General features: G+C 36.4%; 1 protein-coding gene across 1 annotated transcript in view; it reads right to left on the bottom strand.

Moving 5' to 3' along the window:
- The window catches only part of RABGAP1L (RAB GTPase activating protein 1 like), an 802566-nt gene that overhangs the window by 698690 nt on the left and 85945 nt on the right, over positions 1–17931 (bottom strand). Inside the window, exons 6-7 of the mRNA XM_025368997.1 lie at positions 9076–9233; positions 7103–7213 (exon numbers count right to left, since the gene is read on the bottom strand). Coding sequence (XP_025224782.1) covers positions 7103–7213; positions 9076–9233 — 269 coding nt within the window. The remainder of the gene's footprint in view (positions 1–7102; positions 7214–9075; positions 9234–17931) is intronic.

Here is a 17931-nt window from a genome sequence, read left to right on the forward strand (position 1 = left end):
TAAGTGTTCATTAAATGTTGGCCATTATTATTGCTTTTTTATATCCAGTTATTAAATAAAACTTAGTATGTGATATCCAACATAGGTAATCAAGAATAGGAAAAGAATACTGGACGTTTTCATGACTTGAGAACAGTTTTCATACATTCTCTAAAAAATACAGGATTTTATTGGTGCAATATTCAGTTATTAATTCCATCTTATAACAAATTTAGCCAATGCTCTAACTTTATAAAATTTTATATACTTTTTATTCATTTATCCAAGTATTTAAAAAGAAGCAGTAAAGAGTAAGAACATGTATTCCAGTACCAGATGTACTTAGTTAAAAATTAATTTTATAGCCTCTGTCAAGTTATGTAACTTTTGTACCTCAGTTTCCTCAACTGCAAAATGAAGATAATAGTACCTATACCTCATAAATACCACCTAGAACAGTGCCTGGCACTGAGAAAGTGCTAAGCAGGAGTAAGTAGCTAAGCATAAAGCTCCATGTTCCAAGCACTATACTATATGCTAGGGATTCTGGGATAAACAACATAGTACTTGTTATCAAACGGGTCAAGACAGACAACTGCAGTATAATTTGCAAAATATCTAGATATAAACAACCCTTAAGCCCTTGGATGCACATAGAAATGGCTTCTTTCATAATATATTTTTTCAAAAAATATATATATATATATTGGCCAGGCATGGTGGCTCACACTTGTAATCCCAGCACTTTGGGAGGCTGAGGCAGGAGGATCACTTGAAGCCAGGAGTTTGGGACCAGCCCAGACAACTAAGCGAGACTCCGTCTCCATGAAAAATAAGTAAGACAAGATAAAATTAGCCCAGAGTAGTGGTGGGCACCTGTAGTCCCAGCTACTCGGGAGGTTGAGGCAGGAAGATAGCTTGACCCCAGGAGTTGAAGGCTGCAGTGAGCTATGATTACAGCACTGCACTCCAGTCTGGGCAACACAGCAAGGTCCTGTCACCAAAAACAAACAACAACAACAACAACAAAAAACTGAATGTTGAAAATTTTACATAATTTAAAAAATGATTTAAAAATTTTTTTTAATGATAAAGTTTATTTTCTCCTTCAGAAGATAAGCAAAAATTATGTTATTTGAAGGATTTTCTTTCACACCAGTGTTTTTATAGTACAAATTAACTTGTCAGCAGCAGTTATTAAAGATTTCAGTCAGGCACAGTGGCTCACGCCTATAATCCCAGCACTTTAGGAAGCCAAGTCAAGATCACTTGAACTCAGGAGTTCAAGACCAGCCTGGGCAGCATAGGAAGACCCCCCATCTCTCCAAAAAACTTTTTTAATTAGCCATAAGTGCCTGTAGTCTCAGCTCCTCAGGAGGCTGACATGAGAGGATCGCTTGAAACTAGGCAATGGAAGATGTAGTGAGCCAGGATCACACCACTGCACTCCAGTCTGGGTGACAGAGTGAGACCCTGCCTAACAGAAAAGATTCGGAGGTGTTAAAAATTTTCTTGGTAAGGCTGCCACCTGCTGGACAACCTTAAATTCCACTGTTTACAGTCTGATTTAAACATATTAAATACCACATTTAACCCAATGAAATGCAAACGTTTCTTTTACCAACATAGAAAAATCCAAGAATTTACAAAATCTTCTACATCACAGGTAATTTTGTCTGTTATGCTGAACAAAGTATTGTTTAGGGAAGAGTCATTCACCTGAAGAAATTTTAGTCAATTAACATTTGGATGTTTACAGAGATTATCTGACAAAATCAGCGGAAAAGGAAGCAACGCAATTTAACATGGATTCAGTAATTACTGTTGGATATATAAGTCCATGGTTGCAAGCGTCAGATGTTAGCATCAGCAAAATAGTTATGTTAAAATAAAAGCAATGTAATTTAGCCATTCCACAAGTATACATCTCTCAAAACATGTATACAATACAACTCTTCTGTGTCAATTAAAAAAGAAATAAAACCAATATAGTATTTATGTATTCAAAGTAATTTTAAAAAGAATTGTCCTAATGTGGTACAAATGTGTACTCATGTTTTTGGTAAAATATCTAATGACAGTAGCATATACTGATTCAAAAGGCATTTTCTCTCAACTCAGGCAGAAGTTGACATAATGTGCTCTGGAAAAAATGCCTTAAAATTATTCAAAAAGTAGCTTTAATGATGATGAAGACACTGATATTAAAGATTATGAGAGTCTGATAAAATTGTTTTATGAATATAAGAGTGGGCAAAAAGTAACATTTCTAAGTTATTGTTTTGTGTAATATATTTAAATGTGTGTGCAAATGTTTTACCCAGTTAGCAAAGAACATATATATAATTAGGCATTCAACTATTTCACCTATATTTGTCTAGGTTTCTATATTCAAGTTGATCAAACTTGGAACTTACTGAGAAAAGAAAAGATTGCCTATCTTCACATTTAGGCACAGTTTAGGCATAATATACCACTTAATCATAAAAGTCCAAGATTTTTAAATAACACTTATTCAAAGTTAAATTAACTCAATACCTAGTACTTCTTTGCCTGTGTTGCTACAGACTTGTTAAATTGAAAGATGCTTTGTTAGGCTAAAAAGGATGATGATGCTTTAAAAAACGATGGAGGCATGTCATAAAGATACGGTTTGAAGGGGCTCCAACTGGTTGATCCTGGGGCAATCTGAACACCAAAATAATTAGGTACTTCAATCAATTATGTAGTACTGGGGGGAGGGGGGGTTAATTTAGGAATCTGTAACAATAACAAGTAGTTAAATGGAAGAAAAGGGAAAGCTCTGGTTTACATCCGAATGCCAAGGACTGAACGCAAAATGTAGAGAGAAGGCAAGAGTTGAGAAATTAATCATTTTGCAATCATCATAGTACAGACTAGATCCAACAAGAATCATAAAAGAATGTTAAATTAAGGAGGAAATTTTGATGAGGAGCAGGATATATTTTTGTGGTTGGTTTTTTTGTTTTGTTTTGTTGAGATGAAGTCTCACTCTGTCACCAGGCAGGAGTGCAATTGGCTCACTGCGACCACCACTTCCTGTGTTCAAGCGGTTCTCCTGTCTCAGCCTCCTGAGTAGCTGGGACTACTGGCGCCCACCACCAAGCCCAGCTAATTTTTGTATTTTTAGTAGAGACAGGGTTTCACCATGTTGGCCAGGATGGTCTCGATCTGTTGACCTCCTGATCTGCCCGCCTCAGCTTCCCAAACTGCTGGAACTACAAGCGTGAGCCACCGCGCCCAGCATATTTTCATGGTCTTAATGTGTTTCTTCACAACTGCTAACCGGTTGCAAGGGAGAAAAAAAGTAATCATAGAGGGAAGAAATCAGACATCTTAACTATGTAATCAAAATTAACATCATCATCAAGGGACAGATGGCTATCAAGCACCTCCAGATGTGATACTCTGGTGAAGGACACATAACTTATGCAGCAATATATAATCTGAATTTAATCACAAGGAAATATTAAACAAAGCCAAAAAAATGGGCAATGTTATATTAAAAAGAGGAAAAATGGATACATTCTCCAAAAACGTCCACGTCTTAAGAGACAGAGGAAGGCTGTGGAAATGTTCCAGGTTAAAGAAAGCTAAAGACATATGGCAACTAAATGCAATATCTAATCCTAGAATGAATCCTGAACTGGAGGAGGGAAAAGGATATTATTAGGTTAACTGGCAAAATAGGAAGGTAAATGGCAGGTTAGATTAATAGTGTATGAATGCTAAATTCACGTAGGTTGATAAGTATACTGTGGTGATGTAAGCGATATCCCTATTCTTGTAAAATATACACTAAAGCACTTAGGAGAAAAGGGCCATGATGTATTTAACTCACTCTTAAAAGTGTTCAGGAAAACAATTGTATTTGTATAGGGAGTAGCAGGGAGAAGAGAAAGAGAATGCAAGCTGGGCGCAGTGGCTCATGCCTGTAATCCCAGCACTTTCAGAGGCTGAGGCAGGCAGATCATTTGAGGTCAGGAGTTCGAGACCAGCCTGACCAACATGGTGAAACCCCGTCACTACTAAAAATATACAAAATTAGCCAGATGTAGTAGAGCACACCTGTAATCTCAGCTACACAGGAGGCTGAGGCAGGAGAATAGCTGGAACCCGGGTGGTGAAGGTTGCAGTGAGCCAAGATCAGGCCACGGCACTCCAGGTGGGCTGACAGGGCGAGACTTTGTCTCAAAAAAAAAAAGAAAGAGAATGCAAAGCAAATTAGGTAAAATGTCTCCAATATATGAGATTTTAGTAACATTGGTAACACTGAGATATTGGTAACAATCTTGGTAAAGAGTATACAGGCCTTCTCTCTACTAGTTTGATTGTTTTTAACTCTTCTGTAAGTTTGAAATTACTTCCAAATAAAAAGTTTAAAACATTGCTATATATAATGCTTACCCCTAAAAACTAAAAGGTTCCTATATGTAAAATGTAACCGTATTATTTTGGAACCATAATATTCAACATCAAAAATACTTTATCTTCAACTCTTTTTCATCGATTTTAAGAAAGTCATCAATTTTAAGACTCATCATTATTTTTTATATCTCATGGAAAAAAAGTGACAACTATAATTATAAGATGCCTCTCAAAAGAAGACATTTATGTGGCCAACAAACATGAAAAAAAGCTCATCACCACTGGCCATTAGAGAAATGCAAATCAAAACCACAATAAGATACCATCTCACGCCAGTTAGAATGGCAATCATTAAAAAGTCAAGAAACAACAGATGCTGGAGAGGATGTGGAGAAATAGAAATGCTTTTACACTGCTGGCAGGAGTGTAAATCAGTTCAACCATTGTGGAAGACAGGGTGGCGATTCCTCAAAGATCTGGAACCAGAAATACCATGTGACCCAGCAATCCCATTACTGGGTATATACCCAAAGGATTATAAATCATTCTACTATAAAGACACATGTACATGTATGTTTATTGCAGCACTATTCACAATAGCAAAGACTTGGAATCAACCCAAATGCCCATCAATGACAGACTAAATAAAGAAAATGTGGCACATATACACCATGCAATACTATGCAGCCATAAAAAAGCCTGAGTTCATGTTCTTTGCAGGGACACAGATGAAGCTGGAAACCATCATTCTCAGCAAACTAACACAGGAACAAAAAACCAAATACCACATGTTCTCACTCATAAGTAGGAGTTGAACAATGAGAACACATGGACACAGGGAGGAGAACATCACACACCAGTGGCTGACAGGGTTTGGGGGCAAGGGAAGGGAGAGCATTAGGACAAATAGGCAATGTATGTGGGGCTTAAAATCTAGATGACAGGTTGATGGATGTAGTAAACCACCATGGCACAATATACCTATGTAACAAACCTGCATGTTCTGCACATGTATCCCAGAACTTAAAAAGTATTTTTTTAAAATGCCATCAATTATAAGACAAACTACAATTTCAGAGATGTTCAATATGAAAACACATGCATCTTAAAATTGATAAAAGATGGTTTTTACATATGGCCAAACTTTGCAAGCAATTAAAAACACATGCATGCATCACTGTACCAAGATGCTGAATAAAACTCTTCCTGTTGCCTGGCAGGATTCAAAGATGGGAACAAAGTGGAGCTAGACAGCCTACCTTCTAAAAAAAAAAAAAACTGCAGATAATTTGGGGGCCAGATACCTTCTCCTAGATTTAAGAGGAACAGAAGTGGCCATGATGTCATCAGCCAGCGCCTGAATTGCCTCCCACTCTCATCCCAGTCTAGAGACTATGGAGGGAAGACAGAGGGAAGTGTCATAGTATACAGCAGTCTTGATGAGGAGGCTTTTATTTCTCTTCAGCATCACCAACTTCCTTCGCTCCTTGAAGCTAAATAGGTATCTGTATTTCCAGTTTTTGCCACTACAAATAATACTTCAAAGTTAAATAAACATCCTTTGTTGTTTGACTGAAGTACAGATTGACTTCAGTACTTACCGATAATTGACTGAAGTACCTAATTATTTTACTGTTCAGATTGCCCGAGAAGTAACCAGTTGGAGCCCCTTCAAACCCTATCTTTATTATATGCCCCCATCATTTTTTTTAGCACTTCCTTTTTGGCATAATAAAGCAACTTTCAATTTAACAAATATGTAGCAACAAAGACAAAGTAGTACTAGGTATTGAATTAACTTTGAATTAGGTTTATTAACAAACATCCTTACAGATATGTCCTTAAATAGTGATACTTTTATTTCAAATAGCACAGATTTCCTAAAATAAGACCTATGTGTCCAATTATAGGTATTTTTGAAATTTTTATATATGTTGCCTAACTGATTTTCAAAAAGGACATACATACATTTTACATTTCCATTAACAGTATGAGAATTCCTTTTCCCCATAACCCCACCATCACTACGTATTTTTGCAATCTGATATCTTAAGGTTACTATAATTCATATTTCCCTATATTTTTGTGAATCAGGACCTCTTTACATGTTTATTAACCATCCAATAGCTTTCCTGTCATCTATTTATACTCTGACCTGTTTTTCTCCTCTGCTTTCTGCCAATTGTTAAGAAATTTATGTATATTGTAGACATTAACTTTTCCTCTATCATCTATATTTCAAATTTTTTCCCAGAACTATCATTTCTTACTGACTTTATTTATATCTTTTATCCTACCATTCCTTTGTTTTCTGAATGGCTTTCCTGTGAATTGACACACAAGTATATGTGTATGTATTTATATATTTTAAAAATATGTATCTTTTAAAGTTTCTGAAATTCCAGCAGCTAAGTGGCAGAGTAATCGAAAGTAACTGAAAAGTTAAAGTATTTATGCTGTAGGTAAATAAGGAACAAGAAAAAGGGATGTGAACAAACCCAGTTGTAACAGTTATGGCTGAAAAACTAAAGCCATTTCATGTTTACTTACCCCAACAATTGAGATTTTCAATGAACCAGTTACATCTAACTTAAAGTAGATAAAGTATTATTAATTATTCTCATTTTTAATTGGAGAAAATGAAGCACAGTGAAAAGCCACACTGAGCAATGCATCTGAGACAGTAACAATGTCAATACAAGTTTTTGGTAGCATTCAGGAGCAAGCTGCTTACCTTTCAATAGCTAATTCTTTGTTAGAAAGTTGCTGCACTGTAATCACAACCTTCTTCTCTATTCCTTGCTTTAATTTGAAATAAAATTTATCTCTATCCTTAGGCACAGGGCTGAAATATTAAAAAGGAAAAGGAATTACCAATAATCTAATAAAATTATAAAATACCTATTCCAAGGTTAGAACAAAACAACGAAGTATTTAAGCAACAACAATCTTATTCTTAAGATATACTAAACTCTCACCTTGCCACAGGCAGCAAACTACAAATTTTATAGTCAGCAACACAGCCATTATTATTTTTTAAATTGAGTTTATAAGAGCCTTATATTTTGTCTGCTAACTAAGGTTAAAAGCAAGATCTTAAAAATGACAACATGGCCAAGCGCAGTGGCTTACACCTGCAATCCCAGCACTTTGGGAGGCCAAGGCAGGCGGATCACTTGAGATCAAGAGTTTGAGGCCAGCCTAGCCAACATGGTGAAACCCCATTTCTACTAAAAATACAAAAACTAGCTGAGTGGTGGTGCACGCTTGCAGTCCCAGCTACTCGGGAGACTGAGGCAGGAGAATTGGTTGAACCCAAGAGGCAGAGGTTGCAGTGAGCCAAGATCGCACCGCTGCACTCCTGCCTGGGTGACAGAGCAAGACTCTATCTCAAAAAAAAAAAAAAAAAAAAAAAAAAAAAACAGAGAGAGAACATGATAAATTTCAGTTTTAAAACAAATTTAGGAATAATGTTTACTTAAAATTGTTAAGACTGTCACATGTCTGGTTTAGCTGGTTGGGTGATCATAAGTGCCTGTAAAACAGTAAAATCCAAAGCAAAGGAAGTGAGAAAAGCATACTTTTAGACACATAGAATTTGAGATGACTGTGATGTATCCATGAATATATAAATAAAAGATGGACAAAGATACATAACAGGGACAAGTTAATCAAATTCTAGCCTAGGCTAGACCATTCTTACAAATTAATTAATTAAAACAATCAATGTATAAAATATGGGTTGTCTTATCTGAAAAGAAAAAATATCTTGAGCAACTTTGACATGACCTCAATTTCTATGTCTGTAAAGCTACAGATAAAAATACCTAGCTAGCAACTACTCTTAGAATTAAAGGCACAGCTAAGGAACAAAGTTGAGCATTAAATAATGTAACTGTTTCCTATTAACTGTCTATATCTGAACTGGAGGAAAACATTCTAAACATACAAAAGAAAGAAATGGTTAATTAAGTGGTGATCAAACCATATATTATCAGTTACTGTTAAAAACAATTTTGATTAGCACACTTAACATAAAGAAAAAAAGGTTACAATTTTTTTTACATATACAATTGTGTAAAAATTCCCCTAGAAATAAACAAAGGGAACAGACCAAAGTTAAAAGTGACTGTGGCTGACAAGATCATAGTTTTTATTCTACTTTTATTATTTTACTAAATTTTCTCAAGTATCAATATCTTTTAAATCTTTAAGAAAATAAGTATCTGACCGGGCGCGGTGGATCACACCTATAATCCCAGCACTTTGGGAGGCCAAGGCAGGCAGATCACCTGAGGTCAGGAGTTCAACACAAGCCTGGCCAACATGGTGAAACCCCGTCTCTCCTAAAAATACAAAAATTAGCCAGGCATGGTGGCAGGCGCCTGTAATCCCAGCTACTTGGGAGGCCGAGGCAGGAGAATCACTGGAACCCAGGAGGCGGAGGTAGCAATGAGTCGAGATTGTGCCATTGCATACTCCTGCCTGGGTGACAAGAATGAAACTCATCATCTCAAAAAAAAAAAAGAAAAGAAAAAAAAGGAAAGAAATATCTGACAAGCACGAGAATAAAAATATTCATTCACCAATCAAATATTTATCAGTTTGAGGCTTTATGCCAACATTTTATAGTTTCTTAAAATTTTGTATGAGCCTATATTATACTCCAGACACAATGCTAATTTTTAATCTTTCCAACTGCCTCACCTAAAGTTTCCTTTTCCATCGTCTTCTTTTACCTCCAAAGAGACACTGAAGGTAAACACATCACTGTCGGGGGTAGGAATAACTGAGTCTTTAACATCAGACACTTGTCTGGAAGAACGTTTGAATGCTGTACAGAAACTATACAAAATTCTGCTTACCTAAAAGAGTAAAAAAGAAAATACCATTAGGCAAAGGTTTTAATTGCATTCTGATAGCCTTCTCTCCGAACTATTCAATCTATAATTTTCCATGACCAGAATTTTCTTTAGCAGAATATATATATTTATATATATAGTCCAAGTATTTATCAGATGTTTAGAATTACATGACATTTTCATCACTTGTGTATTTAAAAAAAGAGGGGGCGAACAACTTTTGGTGGTAAATGTAGACCATCCAAACTCCAAATTATTACAACCTAAAAACTATCATCAATGTGAAGTCCAAGAAGGGAAATATTGCAGAAATATCACTTAAAAAGTAAATTAACAGAATTTTTTACTTTGAAATTAATAATGGGGTATCATTTTACTTCATGGAAACTTAAGTTCAAATCTGAGGAGGGCTTTCAAATGTACACAAAGTTCAACAGTAAGCACCACCAGCTTACATACTGGAGACCAGCAGAGAACTATGATTTAGGAGCTGCAACTAGAATCCGAGCATCTTGAGAATGAAGAAGGGCAAGAGGGCCGGGCACGGTGGCTCCACGCCTGTAATCCCAGCACTTTGGGAGGCCAAGGTGGGCAGATCACAAGGTCAGGAGTTCAAGACCAGCCTGGCCAGCAAGGTGAAACCCCATCTCTACTAAAAATACAAAAAATTAGCAGTGCATGGTGGTGCATGCCTGTAATCTTAGCTACTCGGGAGGCTGAAGCAGGAGAATTGCTTGAACCTGGCAGGCGGAGGTTGCAGTGAGCCATTGCGTAACTGCTCTAGCCTGGGTAATGTACGACTCTGTCTCAAAAAAACAGAGAGAAAGAAAGAGAAGAAAGACAAAAGAAAAGACAAGACAAGACAAGAAAAAAGAAAAGAAAAGAAAAGAAAAGAAAAGAAAAGAAGGGAGGGAGGGAGGGAGGAAGGAAGGAAGGGAAGGAAGGGAAGGAAGGGAAGGAAGGGAAGGAAGGGAGGGAGGGAGGGAGGGAGGGAGGAAGGAAGGAAGGAAGGAAGGAAGGAAGGAAGGAAGGAAGGAAGGAAGGAAGGGATCTTTTACTTTAAAAAAAATTATCTTTCAAATATTTGCTTGCTTCTCTCAACTCTGACATTTAAACATCGTGATAAAGATACTGAACTAATTTAAGTTCACAAAATAAACTATATTTAGAGATATTTCTAGGCTTCAAAATATACTACGAAATTGAATGTATCTTAAGATGATTTACTAAAATATTAGTATCTGAATCTTCCCAACACTCTCTCACAAACAAGGTTTTAGCCCAAGTCTCCCAAGTTCTCTTTTCACTTTCCTCAGCCTCTGGGGGCTAGATACAGAACCATAGAATAAAGTAGATACTGGCTTTATTGCTAAAGCCAGTAATATAAAGAGGTACCAGCATTTTTACTCAATGTTGTTGTGCTATAAAAGTGTTGGGTTCCCAGAATGAATGCTGAAATGGTCTTATTCTTATCTATTTTATTGGTATTAGGCCACTCTACTGACTACTTTTATACATACATACATATATATGGATATACATATGTGTGTGTATTTGTGTGTATAGCTCATCTTCTTTCCTCAAAGTGAAGAAGTACTCTAAATCCAACACTTCTCCAGAAGTTATTCTCCTTCTTGGTTCCAAAAGATGCATCAGATCATCACAAACTTGTGAGACTGAAGCACCAAAGATTCTCCAAATCTCTCAGCCCACCCATAGGTTGACAATGAAAACAAGGTGAAATGTGATGGGTTAAAAAAATATTTTCAATATGTCACACTGGAAATTATAGGTAAGAAGAATGCTGTGAACATTAATAAATCCCTCACTTTAGATAAAGTGAATTCAAAGTACTTGTTGAACTGTATTAGTCTAGGAATACAATATTTGTAACTTGCTTAAAACAGGAATACTCCCTATAACAGAAGAGTCTGTTAATGTATGAGGTCTTTCGTTTTCCTTTGTTTTATTCACATATTCTGCCACTTTTTCTTGTACAAGCACACACAGTCTAACACATTCAAAAACTTCCGATTGCCACATTTATGCCCATTAATCAATGATTACCCTAAAGTGCCTTCCCAATGCCAAATTAATAGTTTAACTTTTAACGACTCTACAGAAATCCTACCTGCCAGTCTAAAGTTCAACTTCTGCAGTAGCACCATATTTATATCACAATGTTCCTAAAATTTCTTCAGTATTTTACCATGCTATCCCCATTTTAATCTTGTATGAGTAAAAATAACAAAAGCAGCAAAGGATTGACGCTAATAAGAACTGTAGGCCTCAAATCTTATACAATTAAGACAATGATAAACTCATTCATTCAACAAATATTATTTGAGCACCTTCTGTATACCAAGTATTAGTCTAGGTATCAAAAATACAAGAGAGAACATACAGCCTATACTTCAGCAAATGTAAGTTGAATGTGCTTGGGGATGGATGAGAGGGAATCATTAGGTAAGCTAAAAGCAGAAAGGTTCAGCCTCAGCTGGATACTTACTGGATTTAGCCCAATAATTCAAATGTTTATAGAGGAAAAGAGAACCAAAGAATATGCTAGAAACATGTCACTGAAGACTATGCCTACAAGGTCAACTATAAACAGAGACTTTAAACTACTTTTAGTTCTCTGGGTATTCTCCACTTGCTATTCCTAAATGAAATATAAAGTCTACTGCCTGCTTTTTATACATTTAACTTCAGCATATTTTTTGTTTTGTTTTGTTTTAAGGAGCGGGGAGTTTAACAGGCAAGAAAGAAGGGCAAAGAAAAAAAGCAGCAGCTCCCCTATACAGAGACAGAGGGAGAGGGGCTCCAAAGCCAAGAGACAGAACACCACCTGCCACAGATACTAACCAGGTATATATGCAGAGGCTGGAGAAGGCAATGCCTGATTTGCATAGGGCTCAGGGGATGGGTTTGACTAGGCATGTCATTCAAGTAGCAGGTGGAAAAAGCTAGCCCTCCCACCCTAGCTTTTAATATGCAAATACAGGGCGCCATGATGCTCTCCACATGCAAGGATATATGTGGGCAGCCATGTTGCCAGGAACATGTGGGACAAGGGCAAGAAGGCCATGGGAATTGCCATGTCAGGTGGACCCAGTTTCTAATGGCTGGCATTTACATATTATAGGTTGCTGGCCTGGCTCTAAGAGCCGGGGCTTTACAAGAAACTTTTCCAGAGACGCTTTAAAAAATGAAAATTTCCCAAGGACCCCTTTTCCTCTCTACATGCCTAAAATAATATCTTAATAACTCCGACAACATTCCCCACTGTAGAGATGCCACAATAACTGCTGTTAGGGGGTTTTGGGCCAAGACTCTTTCTGGCTACTTCCAGACAAGTGTATTTTTAAGAAAGCACTGTATGTGAAAACAGGGGAACACCTGTATGTAATTTTGTATACATTGGTAGAGTTAAACCCCAGCCATATTTATTCTTTTTTCCCATCTCTATCTCTTCTTTTTCACATTCTTTATGTCAGATCAGCCAGCTTGTCACATCAGAAGGTCATATCAAAAAAAGTCAAAGAACTTGGCAAATTCTAAAACAGATGGCAAGGCTTCAAGAAATTCTTTATGGAAAGGTTAAGTATATGGAGCTGAGCCAGAGTGATAGAGAATGATGGAGAAAAAAAAAAATCAGACTCCATCTTTCTCTCTTTTGGAGAAAGAATATAACAGTACATTAACTGCATTAACGGCAATCAAATTGCATTTAATACTACATCTTACAAGTCGTCACTTCTACCAAGAGTTAAAATAAATTGTGAATTCTAGAGTCTGTGAATAAGCTGAAACACTAATCCAAGAATTAACAAGAAACTTCAGAAACAATGACTATCAGTATCTTAGGACAAACTGGATAACCAATTACAGTTGTCCCTTGGTATCCATGGGGAATTGTTTCCAAGACCCCCCAAAACTCCCAGATACCAAAATCCATAGATGTTTAAGTCCCTTATATAAAATTGGGTAATATTCTATATAGCCTACACACATCTTTCCATATACTTTAATCTCTAGATTACTTATAATACCTAATAGAATATAAATGCTATGTGAATGGTTTTTATACTGTATCATTTAGGGACTAATGACAAGGAAAAAAGGCTATACATATTCAGTACAGATGAAACCATACACTTTTATCAAATATTTTAAAGCCATGGTTAGTTGACTGCATTCATGTAGAACCCACAAATATAGAGGGCTGACTGTACATCAAGAAAAGAAAATTAAAAACACATTCCATGGCAAATACTTCAATATATGTCACACTATTAAAATACATACACCAATAGTCTTGAATGGGCATTTTCTTTGCAGAAGGAAAAGGTTTATTGATAAATAATACAATCTTACTCCAGAAAACAGTATCTATAGAAAATACTAAACACAAAACAGTATATCTGTTTGAGTTTGTTGTTATTTTTGAAGAGGCAGGGAGGACAGCACATGTAGATATCTGGAATGGAGATACACCAAAATCTTAACTGTGGCGGAATTTTAAGCACCTTTTATTTTCTTTTTTATTTCAGTATTTTCCAAATTCTCAAATATGTATTACATCTTAAAAGTCCAAAACACTGTTATTAAGTAACAAAGGTATTTATTTAAAATAAATAACATAGCTAGTTTCTCCAAGATGAAGTCTTTTCATTAATATTGGTGAAAGATAACCCACTCGTTTAGAAACACCATATATCAAGAAAATATTCACCCAAGGCCAGGCATGGTGGCTCATGCCTGTAATCCCAGTACTTTAGGAGGCTGAGGCAGGTGGATCATTTGAGGTCAGGAGTTCAAGACCAGCCTGGCCAACAAGGTGAAACCCCATCTCTACTAAAAACATAAAAATTAGCCAGGCATGGTAGCATGCGCCTGTAATCCCAGCTACTCAGGAGGCTGAGGCAGAAGAATCGTTTGAACCCAGGAGGTTGAGATCGTAGTGGGCTGAGATCTTGCACTGCACTCCAGCCTAGGAGACTCCACTTAAAAAAAAAAAAAAAAGTTCACCCAAGAAATAAATGTGAAAAATACATACCTTGAAAGGTATGTATTAAAATTTTTAAAACAACTAGCTCAAATACATTATTCATGGGAAGGAACTAAAATAAGAGGCACATTACCAGGGAACTTTTTAAAAATCATAAATATCAATTGATTTAAGGAAAACATGGACAAGATAACTTCTGAATTATGTTCCAAAATGAGGCATTTAGCTAACATACCAATTAAATATTTGTTTAGAAATGATATTTTCCATTGGGTGTGGTGGCTCACGCCTGTAATGCCAACACTTTGGGAAGCCCAGGCAGGTGGATCACCTGAGGTCAGGAGTTTGACAGCAGCCTGACCAACATGGTGAAACCCTGTCTCTACTAAAAATACAAAATTATCCAGGTATCATGGTGCGTGCTTGTAATCCCAGCTACTTGGGAGGCTGAGGCTGGAGAATCACTTGATCCCGAGAGGTGGAGGTTGCAACAAGCCAAGATTGCACCATTGCACTCTAGCCCGGGCAACAAGAGTGAAATTTCATCTCGAAGAAAAAGAAAAAGAAATTTTCCCATGCAAGGAACAGGTTTTATTTTATACAGTGTCATATCTGCAACCCCAATGCAATAAGAATAAATATCTTCCCAATGATGCCCTTGATATTTATCAAGAAATATCTCTGAATGCCTTTAACACCCAGATGATAAAAAACATGCTCCTATAATATAACACTCAAGAGTTTCTAATACTGAATAGTATTCTAAAACATACAAATATCATCAAAATCTGCTTTGAATAGAATGGTTACACTAGCTAGTAGAAACATAATCTTAAAAAGACTCAACACTTTAAAAGTATCTTATTAAAAGTTTTATATAATACATCCACAAAGATGCAACAAGAACAGGTGCCTCCTTGTATTTTTTTCACTACACTTTCTGATACCTTGCTTGGTCTGCAATTCTTCAGCAGAAGCCTAGCATATCATTCTCCTTATACAGAGATCATTGACCTCAAGACACTTCTGGTTGGATTGTCCAACCATTTTGCCATAGATTACTGAAATCTACTGCAGCAGGGTCCTGTAGAAGCACAGCAAAGTGTTTGTTGCAAGTCAAATGTGTCCTAACCCTTCTGTGGGACCTCCTAATCCTTGTGTCACAGGTGTCCAAGAGAGTCATCACCCTCACTGGGATTCCCTTCTACCACTGTTGGTGCCTGCAGTTTGAGGGGTTTTATAGTGAAATAAGCAACACAGTGACAGTAGTGGCAGCCATGTTGCTACTCCTGCTTCAGAAATCTTCCTTTAACGACAAACCTCTTCAGCTCTCATCCATGAGCTCTGTAAAAAAATAAAATAAAATAAAATAAATAAATAAATAAATAAATAAATGTGTGGCATTGCTGGACAGTACATACTTAAGCAGTAAGAATGTTTGTCACCTGGTTCCTGAACTATCTGCCAACAGTTTGTGCCCATCAAGAGGGACTGAAATACTAACGACTAAAGGTGTTCATCACAGAACAGAAAACTTCTGGGAACTAGACAACCAGATAGCCAGTAAATGTAACTAAAAGACTTCAGATTAATTAAAAGCATAATTATTTTTTAGGGCAGAGAGGAAGATGTTGGACAGCTTCTGTAAAAGGGTCAGATAAAATACAAAAAGTAACTGGAATGCAAGCTATGTTGCCAATAAATCCCTTTATAAAACATAACTAAAATACAAAAATCCACATTTGTGTTTTAGAATATGTAAGCAACAGGAAAGTTGTTACTGAAAACTGTATGGCTCTTCAAAGTCAAAGACTTCAATTTAAAACCCAGCTCTCTCACCCAGTCTCTTAGCCACAGGATAAACAAAGGGTAATCACACAATTTATCATCCAAACCACAACACTTTTGAGAATAAAAATGAGGGTATTAGTAATAACCTGGACAATAAGCATAAAGTAGAACTGCTCCAGGCAAAGAGAAACATAAAGTCACTTGTCTAATAAGACCAACCTGGTCAGGGGCTGTTATGAGTATCAAATGAATGCTTAGCACAGTGCCTGGGATAAGCTCTCTATTTATACTGGGTTATTCCTCATTTAGAACTGATGTCTCATTCATTACCTGGAGGAGGATTTTTAAATTTTTTTAAAAAGAAATAATGTTTCATAAGAAGGTTTAATGACCACTGTCATGTATTTCTCCTTCAAACAATATATTTTACCACTAATGCCCGCATAATGTAACACTTTCTAAAATGCACTCTAAAAAATTTATAATAGATGGAGCTAACTTGCTTATAATGTGCAATGGAACAAATATGCTCTCTAGAAATCGAGAGCATTTATTTAATACTATATCCAAAATGGTCTGGCCAAGAATTTCCTATAGTTTTTTCCCACTGTTTACCTACCATGATAAGCTCTCAAAAATAACAAACATTTCCCCTACTCTAAACCCAAGTGAATGCTATAATCCAAAAGAAGACAGTTTCATACCATTAGTTATGGAAACCTCTTGCAGCAATTCAGTTTCCTTCTGCAGCAGCATTTCTCTCTCCAAGCAGCAGGTTCTCCAGGTCTTCAAAGCTCATTTCCTTGCTGTTGAGTTCCAGTGATTCAGAAATCACACAGGTGTGTTAAATGATGGCTGCCAACATGAAATGCCAGGATTCTACCATCTGCTTCCCCACCTCTGTAGTGGAGTTCGTAAGGATCAGAAATAGCCCCCCTCATTCACAAAAACATACATATTCCTTCAGCATATTTATATTCACTACTATATGCCAGGCACACTAGCAGCAAACTTACACTCATTCACTCTCTTATCTATCAGACCATTTTGAATAAGAAGTCAGTACACACATAGATATATAAGTGCTGGGGAAAAAAATAGATAAAGCCCCATCTAGAAAACAAAACACAAAACTTCAACTTCTTTCATAAGGCATGGGTTCTGACAGATAATTTCTACAGTTACACTCTAAATTTTATGCATCTGTGCATGTTCAGTTTAGTGTAAAGCAAACTGATTACCAGGGCACAAGAACTGACACCACATCATGCTTTGTATCAAACTCACAGAAATCTACATTTCCATGAATTCCCATTTTGTGGCCAGAAATAAACCCAAAACTCCTGTTAATAGAATGATTTATTCATGTTTCATGATACAGGCTAGAATAACTATTGCTTTCAGCACTTTCTGCTGATAATTTATTTTTTTACAAGCAAACATACCTGAGACATTGCCATCCACACACATTTATGAATGCCTTTGAAATGGCTGCAAGTACTAAGAGTTTAATAGTGCAACATTTTAAAATTGGGGATAGTTCAATAGATGTAGAAAAGAAGATTTCCCTATGCATTTAACAGCATTTAATCTAAACCATTTCTCCTAACAATAATCTACCAATTAATAATTGCTATAAAAAAAACTTACTGGCATTTTCAAAGGACAACAAGTTGTTATACCCGCTCTATGTGAGCATTTGTATTTTTAATTAAGCCAGTTCTCTGAAGCAAAATATAGCCTCTGAGCAAGAAAGCACAAAACAAATAATCACCAGTGAAAACCACACAGATCAATAAAATAATCTTAATGCAATATCTAAATGAAAGCAATATGCAACTATCCAGCCCATCAGAGAAACAGGTATCATTATAGGCACTTTTTTATATCACATGGAAC

This window comes from Theropithecus gelada, chromosome 1 (genome assembly GCF_003255815.1).
Source record: "Theropithecus gelada isolate Dixy chromosome 1, Tgel_1.0, whole genome shotgun sequence".
Taxonomy (NCBI): domain Eukaryota; kingdom Metazoa; phylum Chordata; class Mammalia; order Primates; family Cercopithecidae; genus Theropithecus; species Theropithecus gelada.